This window comes from Odontesthes bonariensis, chromosome 17 (assembly GCF_027942865.1).
Source record: "Odontesthes bonariensis isolate fOdoBon6 chromosome 17, fOdoBon6.hap1, whole genome shotgun sequence".
Classification (NCBI taxonomy): Eukaryota; Metazoa; Chordata; class Actinopteri; order Atheriniformes; family Atherinopsidae; genus Odontesthes; species Odontesthes bonariensis.
Genome location: NC_134522.1, coordinates 22,245,604 through 22,256,071, shown reverse-complemented (window position 1 = coordinate 22,256,071; position 10,468 = coordinate 22,245,604). Strand labels below are relative to the sequence as shown.

Sequence of the window (10,468 nt, the reverse complement as noted above, 5' to 3'; positions counted from 1 at the left end):
CCACATTTATTTACCAGCAACTGTGACATGAGCAAGGATTTGAGAATAAACAGTCTGCTCGAGATTATTGTCTGTTTTATTTTCTTGTGTAAGCAAGTGTCACTTTTTCGCACAGTCATGAAAAAATAAGGCAGCTAATCAAGAGAGCACTGCAAGCTTTCTCCACATTTTTGGCGCACAATTACATTGGCTAGAAATTGAAGCAACACACGATTAAGCATACAGTCACCGGCCACACCAGGAATGTCTTCTCTTTTTAGGACCCTCAGCCACTTCGATAAGCCCTATTTGCTTTGGCAAAGACATGATACATTTAAAAGTATTTTGTCTACAGGAAAAAAAAACCGAGTAATTAAGTGGTGCTATCTGAAAAAAAAAAAGTTAAATAAATCCCCAATTATATTATCAAATGCGAAACCTGGAAGTTTTCTCTGTGCTACACGTCAATTAGGCATGATGATGCAAGCCAAGAAGAAACTGCATGGTGTGGAAAAACTAAAACATCCTAAGCTAAAACAAGGCGGATGAGAGGATGTTTGAATCAAATCAAAAATATGGCCCCTAAACTGGAGTCACGGGTGCCACGCTGATCTAAGGCCAGCCCTACATAATACAGGTGTATTGACACAAATCAGGGGCTTGTTTGAAGTGAACCTTCCAGAGAAAGATAGGCTGCAGAGGATGGTCTTTGTCTCTGGGAGGGAGAGCAGCTCTGAGGTCCTGACGTCAGAGTCGTGGCTGATGAGGATGACGTGACGGATGCTGCTCGCGGTGCCTGATACCTGCAGTCCATGGGAAAGAAACATATTTTTAAACGTCCCGTGTGTTGGAATAACAAAAACACTTCTACAAAATTTAAAGCGTAGCTTATAAAAAAAAAAGAAATAAAAGAAAAACAGATATTCTTGGGGAAACTGGACAACGTGAATGTAAAGTTTATATTGTTTCACAGCTAAATCAATCAAATCAATGCAACATGTTTTTTTTATCTTAAACAAGCACTTAAGTCTTTAATTATCTTAATAAAATATTCCACCTTGATAGTTAGATTTGATTTCTAATTCTAAGTAATTTAATGCTTAAAACTAGATATGCCCAAATTTGAATGCCTCCTGATAAACAGACATGTACAAAACCGAAGATCTAATAATAATAATAACAATAATAATAATAATAATAATATCTATCCTGTTTTTTTTTTCTTGTTTTAGAAAGCTAAGTTTTTGCAGTGTTGTAGTTACAGTGATATATGTCCAACCTTTAGCATTACGACACCAAACCGGCTCATGGTGGTTTAACCAACACCGCCAATAACCCTTATAACCATTTCAGGAACGAGGCGCGAGTATACTCACGAACATGATAAAACTCATAAAACTGTTCTTCACATGACATTGCTTTCTTTCTCTGCCGTTTTCTTACCAGGATTGGGATTTTCTGACCCGTGATGCTGAAGCGGCCCTCTCTCTAACCGGCACACTTACGAGAAGATCCTGCATTAGCCTGGGAGAAAATGCTCTTTCCATGTGAGCACCGTTAAGGTTCAAGGTGAACATGGTTGGTGGCGACATGTCTAACTCCAGCAGCATGATATTTTCAGCCTGCAAGAGTAGACAACATTAATGGTGTGGGTATAAAGGCAGAATTTCAGGCAGACAGGTGTAGGACTGTTGTTTGATTTTTTGAAGAAATATTTAGAGCCACAGATTGATAAGTAAAGCTTTGACTGCATTGTTGCTTTTCTACAAATAAACAGTGATTGCATTCTTTATATTTCAGTATCACAGTATGCGTTTTTACATGAAATTAAACTGAAGATATAACCGTTAAATCTGTGAGTAGTTTCCATGGCTACCCCACCTTCACATCCTAAAGCAAGGAAAGTTGCTGCGAACATGGTCAATGGAAATAAGATTACCACATCACTCTTTTTCTGCCGACGGGCCTTGTAAATGTCCGAGGACTGACCTGGTATCTCGAGGGGGCCCCAGTTGCTGTGGCAACAGCCATCTGTGCATATTGGCTGATTGGCCTCTTGTATCCCACAGCAGACAGAGGCCTTCTCTTGAACTGAGCTGGTGTGCTGGGAAAAGGACATGGAAAAGGATGGGTTCATATCCGCTAAAATACCTTGAGACTTGATGTGCCGCCCGAGATTGATCCCTTTATAAACACGCGCGTCACATGCAGTGAACTGATCAGTTCCCACCAGAATATTCAATAATGCTGTTTTATCTTGCTATCTTCCACTCATCTGAACACGTTTCTCAACAAAGAAAAGTCCAAAGGAGGCTGACCTGTCGGCTCTCTTTTGTATAAAGTAAGTGCTCTGTTTTGTCTTAACAATGCCATAATCCCCAAACTGATTCTAAGACATATTTAAAACTGAGAATGCTAAAATGTACTTTTAAGCCAATTTCCTCAAGCTTCTAATCCCTTTGCAGCCATTAGACAGAAAGTACAGGATGCACAGTAAAATACCGTGTATATTTATCAAAGCATCTGAGGGCATCTTGTCGTATTAGGTATCAAGTAGCAGATCCTTTAAACTGCGAGGTGGGGCCTTACAGTGCGTTCAAACTTTTAAATCCATAACATCCCACAGAGATGCTCTACTCGACCGATAGCTGTGGAAATTTGGAGGCCAAGCAGACACAATGATTATTTACTATGTTCCTGAAGAATTTTTGCAGTGCGGCAGGTGCATTATCCTGCTGAAAGAAGGAACTTCCATCAGAGAATCCCACTTATGTAAAGGGAGTCTGTGGTATCTGTCACAGTTTAGGTATGATTTACATGTCCAAATAACATCTACATCAATGCAAGGACCAAACAGGTCCGAGCAGAATGTTCTCCAGAGTACCACATTGCCATTGCCTCTGCTGGATCCTCCATCCTGCTGGCCTCTCTTCGTCATGTAAACAATGCAAACACACTCTTGGCCAGCTATGTGATAATTCATACCAGGTGTCCTTCTTGCATTGTTCAAGGGCTACATTTCAATGCTTTCAGCTGTGGATAGGAGTTAGTGGATGGACACTTGATCTGTGGCTACTCAGCAAGAGAGGTCAGAACTCCGGCAACACTAGTAGTACTTTTAGTGATCAACTTGAGGTTGAGAGGTGGGTTAGACTGTTTTAAACCAAATGGGTTCGAATGAGAATAACGATGCACTAAGACACACCCTTTTGACATAGCAGAATAATCCCTTAAATCCTTCTGATTCAAAGTGAGAATAAAAAGTCACGAAAAGGAGGATTAATACCGAGCCCTTAAAATGACATGCCAGAGTAAAATAAAACCCAAGGGTTTCTCGTGCCCACCAGAAAAGTTTTGCGTGGGCACTAGAAAGTTTCTCGTGTGCACGAGAAATTTTCACTTTATTGTAAAACAGTGTAGGTTAGGCAGCAGGACGGGCAGAGAATCGTCATGTAGGTCAGCCGCGGCTATTCAGAGACAACACGGGAAGCCGGACAGCCTCTCCCATTCTCTGGCGAAATTGCTACATCTTCAATGTTAAATTGACGATAAAACAGTTATTCACAAAACACAAGATATGCCCAATACTGCATTTACTCTCATAACTACAACATGTTGTCCTGTAGCTTAATGAAGTGATTTGTTCTGAAATCGCCGCCGTTCACTGAGGAAATCATGTTATGAAGCCGCCACTAACAGCCAGGCTTCCAAGGCAGCCCGGCGTCTCTGGGGGTAGATTAGACGTGGGCGTGTCAATATGAGGGGCTGTGTCGGGATGATTGGAGTTAGTGTTTGTCCATCAGATCTTGTGGCAGCAGAATTTTTAAGCGGGGAGAAGCACGCTGGAACTCAGTCCCAAAGCGGATACGAAAGAGACTGGTTGTCTGTCAAAGTGCTGTCGGAGTTTCACTCATTTCCCATCGTTTCCATTTCCATCCTTTACACACATACACTTTTGTAAATATTACACTGTAAATAAGAAACACATCCTTGTTATTTAGAAGTTTTGTCAATCATATTCCTGTTGTGCATTTGTTTGTCGTGTTAGCTAGTAGTTTTGTCACAATGGCGTAATATGGGCTTCCCCTGTTTTAAAAGTCAGCAGCTGCCACTGATGTAGGTCTAATGTCAGACGCAGGTCAACTTTCTGCGGATATCAAACCGCGTAAGAGTAAGTATCCTGGGCCTAATTCTTTAAGTTTCACGTTCCCACCAGAAAGTTTCAGGTGCGAACGAGAAAGTTTCACGTTCCCACCAGAAAAGTTTCAGGTGCGAACGAGAAAGTTTTGCGTGCGCACGAGAAAACCTTGGGTTTTATTTTACTCTCATATGTCATTTTAAGGGCTCCGTAGATTAAAAAGCTACAACGGAAAAACATCCTAAAAAAAACATTCTGGGAAACACGAAAACACTTCATATACACAACATGAATATACAATACAAATAAACCCTGAAAGCACCACAGACACTTCCCTCAGAAAATAAACTTTTAAGGTAAAAAAAAAATCCAAGATGTCTTTCTTTTCCTGAGAAAATCAGCATTACCATCTCTCTCGTTGGGCTTAATCAACTCAGTGCCTGTAAAAATAGAGATGAGAGGTGATGGTTTTAATTAAAGTGTCTTGCACAGTACTGATTGTATCTGCAGCTACACAGCCCCATATGCAGCAGGAAGTGATGTACACTGTGATCTGACACCATCCTATCATAGGATTTTATTTAGCACTTTTATAGCACATTCACACACACTTTCATACTGCACTTCTAATTCTTTTCAGTATTTGAATCTATTCAGTGTAGTTTTCACTGTCATAAATACTCTCACACACTAATAAGAGGGAAATGTCTTGCCCAGGAATGCAGAAATCGAACCACCGAGCCAGGCGACCGCTTCTGAGGAGGTAGAGCGGCTTCCTCAGTTCAGCTGTCAAATTGCCCTTGGCTCACCTTTTGTAGCACAAACTGTAAGGTATTCTACAATGTGCACTTCTCTTGGGGAGCCACCCATTGCTCCCCACATGCATAGTTAAGTCTTGGAAGCCCTGATAGCCTGTTACCCATTCTCCAACCTTCAGAAACTTTTTAAAGTTGCTCAGATTTTCCCGCTTGCTTATATCGCACAGCTTGACAGTTGCTTCCGTGAGAAAGATGATCACTGCATGCTACTATCACTGATTTACCTCGTGATCTTTTCTACTGAATATGAATCTGAGCAACCCACAGAAAACGAACGTGTAGGTACATGCAGGATTAAAATAAGAATTTACAGCATAAAAAGCACAACTTACATCCCTTTCACATAAAACCTTACAAACTGTAGCTGCGTGACATAATGGTCCCTTCAGGTAGCAGATGGTGAGCCCACTGGTTTTATGTTTCAGTGATCATTTGCAATCTGATTATGATGATTTCAGTGTGAAATGCATTTACTGACCTCTCTGATGGCAGGACTGGTTGGAGGCTCCACTGATCCTCCTCACTGTCAAAGAGCAGCCTGTTCATAATCTTGTTCTTGTCCTCAGGGGGTATAAAATTCTCAATCAGCAGATATCTGAAAGTGTGCAACAAAAGTAAGTGAAAGTTGGCAAAGCATTTTATCAGTACCAAAGAACTTTTTTTTTTGGTTTTAAAAAGGTATTAATACTTATCTATATTAGTGATACTATTGAAATATTGGCATAAAGGATGTCTCCCACCATAAAAACCATCATAGACCATCCAGATAAATTTGTATAATTTCAAATGCTGTGTGTTGAAAGAAATATTCTACATTTTGATATGTATTCACCATAAATAACTAGTCTATTGAGAGAGAAAACCTTTTTACCAAACTGCAGTGTAATCTACTCTCAAACCTTAAATTTGTAGCTGTATTGTGATGACACCCCTCTCTTTTTTATTAGGATGCAGTCTGTTAAAAAGAAACTGGCATTGTATGAATGGGACTAATTTGGATTTGAATGAATTAGATTGGATTGGATTATAATTGGCTTGAACTGGACTGAATGATTGGTTTGAATCTTTGAAGTGCCTTGAGATGACATTTGTATAAATTAATTGAATTACATTTCACATTTGTTTCGGTAACAGCGTGACACTCAAAGTGGGGTAGAAGTTGTTTGTGCATTGTTGCTTTTCTACAAATAAACAGTGATTGCATTCTTTAAATTTCAGTATCACAGTATGCGTTTTTACATGAAATTAAACCTAGATACATCCATGACGCAATATTTTGCTCTGATAAAGTTGTCATGATAAAAAATCTCCCATTTAAAGGGCTTTTTGTTTTAAAAAAACAAACAAAAAAATAGTTTTATTTCCTCCTTAAATTTACTAACTGAGCTAAGGGTGATGACATCACTTATTAGTGGGCCACTTACTTGTACTTGAGCTCTCTGGTGAGCTCATTCTGTGTCTCCTCCAGCTCCTGTCTGGTTGTGATGTGTTCATTGACCATGTCTCTCATCTCTCCCTTCAACAGTCGTAGATTGGTATAAAGCTATGCAGAAAGGATTGAAAAAGCATTAAGAAAACAATGATAGTGAAACTGATTATCAAAATATGAATGGGAGAGGATATCGAAAAATTTCTTGTGTCTTTTGATATTATGCCACTGAGACACATTAGTGTGTGACTCATCTTACCCTCTTCAGCTTCTTTGTCTTGTGCTCCACCTCCTGCTGCAGGGAGGAGAAAGTCTCTTTCATTTCTAAGGTCTCCTCATCTTGAAACATCATCTGCTGCTGGATCTCTCTTTCTCGTCTTATCTGCAAATCAGGCGATCAAGGTTAAATGTCAGCAGCACACCCTTAATAACTAAGACTGTTTTCGAGAGATCTTCCCGTGTAAGTTCGGACAACCTATTAATGTTTCAACAGAAGAAAAAAAAAAGGCAATGCAGAGGGTAATATTTCCAAGGAGTAATCTTTTTTTTTTCTTTAAAAATAAAGGCCAATAATTATTTCACATTACCTGCTCTGCAATTTCTTGTCTTTTCATCTCCAGCATCTTTTGTTGCTCATTGGTGTGATCAATGATAGTCTTTCCTCCAACCAACAGTTTGCTCTCCATAGCCTGTGAACAAAGACACACAATAAATTATTAATGCAAATTTCTTTTGTTCCCTCTGTCTCCTTTATCAGACATCATGCTGATTAAAACAACATCTTCACCATTGCATCACCTTATATTTCTCTATGATCTTCTCCACAGCATCTTGATCCCACTGCATATCCACCACACTTCTTCTATTACCATTCATGTGCTTTAACTTCTCACTGCTCCTCTGGCAGGTCAGAGCCTTCTGGTTATCGGCTCCCTCTGTCATGCAATGCTTCCCATCTCCTTCCTCCTCAGCAGTCTGCCATATTTCTGCATCCTTCTCTCTAAGAAATTCTTCTTCCATATATTTACTCAATCTTTTGCTATTCCTCTTCTTCCTCCTCTCTTTTGCGAGCATCCCTCGCTCCTCTAGCTGAGCTTTCAAGCGTGCAATCTCCTCCTGAAACTCCCTCAGCAGGGCATCTTTGGGGTCTTCATTAATCCGAGGCTTGTTCTTGATTTTCTTGGCTCTGCTGGCATACCTCAGTGTGGCCACGGATTCATCAAAGTTCTTGTGCGAAGGCCCCACAGTTGCTATCATGACAGTCTTTGCATTCCCACCTAGAGAGTCCTGGAGCAAGCGGGTCAATTTGGAGTCTCTGTAAGGGACGTGGGTGCTCTTCCCATCCGCCAGAGCCGAAATGACATTCCCCAGTGCTGAGAGGGACAGGTTGATTTTGGCAGCTTCTTTCAGGCGCTTCCCTTTCGCGCCTGTCTTGCTCTGGCGCTCGCTGCCAGCCAGGTCAACCATGTTCAGCTTCCCAACGCGGATATGATCCTCGCCATCTGGACCTGTTTCACTGCACTCCACAGTTATGACAAATATGGCATGAGAACGAGAGCTGCGCTCGTTCATGTTGGTGAACCCAACAGACCTGGACTGGTTACCAATGTTCATCACGTGCTCAATCTCTGTGGCATTCTTTGTCACCACTGAGGACAAGTCTTTCACGTAAACGCCACATTCAGGATTCTCCTTAAGTTCCAGTTTCTTGTTGTTATCTTTGCACATAAGATCCCTAACTTCCTCCTGGTAGATCTCAAGGTACGAGGACCTCACCAGGTATTTCTGATTCTGACTTCGGGAGATCTGTGTGAAAATGTGCTGAAATGAATTTGGTATAACGCCTCTCCCCTCTGGGTCGTTTGACACCCCTTGCATGGTGTGTGTTTTACCTGTCCCAGTTTGTCCATAGGCAAATATAGTGCCATTGAAGCCGTGGAGCACAGATTCCACCAGAGGTCTCACTGCATCATCATAAATGTCGCTTTGTTTTGAATTCCAGCCATACACTGAATCAAACGTGAACACTTTCATTGGCTCATCAGGTGGTGCCTTCGGGTTCCTGATGGTGATCTGCCCCAGTCTGTCATCAATCTCCAAAATGTTTTCATTGCACGTCACCTGTTCTCTCCTGCTGAACGGCCGGCAGCGGACCACCACCTTCACCGCCTCGCAATGTCTGGCTTTAGACATTCTTTTTGGGTTGCAGTGAAAAAGCAAAACTGTCCTCGTCACGTTACAAAGTCATCATCTCCAGCAGTTTGACAATTCGTCCTCTCTGTGCAGTTGCAGCAGCCTCGATTCTATGTGACGACAGCGGCAAAACACGTCAGACACGCCTCATGTGCACCAATTTGAGCTGCGATGGTCCCCCGAACACCGCAGCGTCTCCTCCGCCCTCAGCATCTTTTCGGAAAGGAGGCGATGTGATGAGATGCTGAAGGATAGCGCTGAGGAAAAAAAACAGCCCGCCAGGCCGACCAAGCCCACACAGCTTCCCCGAGGTACACACCCTGCTCTGCGGACAATAGAAATAAGACATGTGACCTGCGCGACGAATGGGCTTTGAGCGGAGTTTGTTATGGTTCACAGATATGATCCAATTATGGGATGGTGATAGATCCCTAAGCACGTCAAAATGAAAAACTAGGTAAAGGACAAAAACTACATTTTATTGTCGCCTGACGTCCTGACCGAGCCACATTTCTCGGTGTACAAAATAAAATAAAATAAAATAAAAAACACTCACAATTAGGTCTAACTAATTTTAAATACAATAGTGTTTTTTTTGTTTTTGGTTTTTTTATCAAGTTGACGTTTTCTTAACATATCTAGATGCGTTTATGGCATAAAAAAATGAATGAAGAAAGAAAGAAAATCTTCCACTTTTTTGCTGCCATGATACACACCCACCTAATTTAATGCAATCTCATCTTCACGAAGATGGACATTTTTGGGATGATTTCTCATTCATTCAATTTAAAATAATATAAGCCTTTCCTCGTGTATTAGTACTTCTGTTTTTGTTGAATGTATTACATTTAAAGAGGTAAATCTAAAGGAAGGATTTTAGATTATTTTCACTTCTAGACATAATGAAGATGTTTCGCTTTTGAACCCTGATAGTTTTGTTATTTTATTCTGTCTTGTCATCTTTAAAAGTGGTCTTGAGCAGCAGTTCTCGAGGCTTTCTTAAGGTCTTGAAAAGGTTTTCTCTGGACATCACCTACAGCCCTTTTGCCTCACCACCTGGAGAATGTAATTTGTTGTTGTTTGTTTGGGAAACCACCTAACATCGATCTACGAATCATTTAACCAGTATCCTTAAGCACTTTGTTCCAACCAACCTGTTGCAAAGACATCATTTGTTCACATTTCACAAAAAAATGCTGCAGTTAAAACAGTTTGACAGACATGAAACAGTATCTTCTGAACCATCAAGGTGATTCCCAAGACGCTATCAACTGAGAACTTGGTATATCTTAGCATGGTCTTTAAGAAACAGGACAAAAAATTCAGCAGGTTCAGCAAAGACCTGATACAGGACCTGAGAGATGCATCTGAGCCTTCAGTTGATCCCTCTACTGTTCACTGAGGCCTCATCAGAAATGTTCTCCATAGAGGGGTGGCTGTCAAGAAGCCATTCTTAAGGAAGAGAAATAGGGAGAAAGGTCTGAGGTACGGCAAATGAATACAAGAAGTGGACTGAAAATGAGTGGCAACGGGTCTGATGCGGTGATGAATCCTCTCTTTAAACCCCCTGGAATAACTGCTCAACATTATGAAGCAGTGTGGAGAAAACGGAGCAAAAGGCAGCCAACGACACAACGAAAAGCTTTGGAATGTCCTTCAAGAAGCCTGTAGAACTCTTCCTGAAGACTGCTTAAAGAAGTTACACGAAAGCGTGTCTAAGAGAGCTCAGGCTGTGTTGAAGAAGGTGCCAACTCCAAAATATTGTTATTCTGGTTCATTAGAATTGTACAAACTCTGATTTTGACTTATATACTAAATTTCCATTTGCACACCTTTCAGTAAATCCCTGCAAATATTTCCTGTTTTTCATTTTACGCAGTAATGTATCGTATTTGTGAAAACACAGTCAAT

General features: G+C 41.0%; 1 protein-coding gene across 1 annotated transcript; it reads right to left on the bottom strand.

Moving 5' to 3' along the window:
* Window positions 1–58: 58 nt before the first annotated feature.
* Window positions 59–8,933, bottom strand: LOC142366820 (kinesin-like protein KIF3B). Its single transcript, XM_075448799.1, has 8 exons — window positions 7,163–8,933; window positions 6,952–7,053; window positions 6,624–6,746; window positions 6,360–6,478; window positions 5,414–5,530; window positions 1,969–2,083; window positions 1,423–1,601; window positions 59–782 (listed from the first exon to the last, which is right to left on the bottom strand). The coding sequence occupies exons 1-8, from the start codon at window positions 8,555–8,557 to the stop codon at window positions 632–634; spliced, it is 2,301 nt and encodes a 766-aa protein (XP_075304914.1). The 5' UTR covers window positions 8,558–8,933; the 3' UTR covers window positions 59–631.
* Window positions 8,934–10,468: the final 1,535 nt, after the last annotated feature.

What these genes read in the sequence shown, in the direction of transcription:
- LOC142366820 (XM_075448799.1), bottom strand. Translation starts at nt 8,557, where the DNA reads ATGTCTAAAGCCAGACATTGCGAGGCGGTGAAGGTGGTGGTCCGCTGC. An exon ending in AGATCATAGAGAAATATAAG is followed by an intron (nt 7,054 to 7,162) that starts GTGATGCAATGG and finishes CTTTGTTCACAG; the next exon opens with GCTATGGAGAGCAAACTGTT. An exon ending in AGACAAAGAAGCTGAAGAGG is followed by an intron (nt 6,479 to 6,623) that starts GTAAGATGAGTC and finishes CTTTCTGCATAG; the next exon opens with CTTTATACCAATCTACGACT.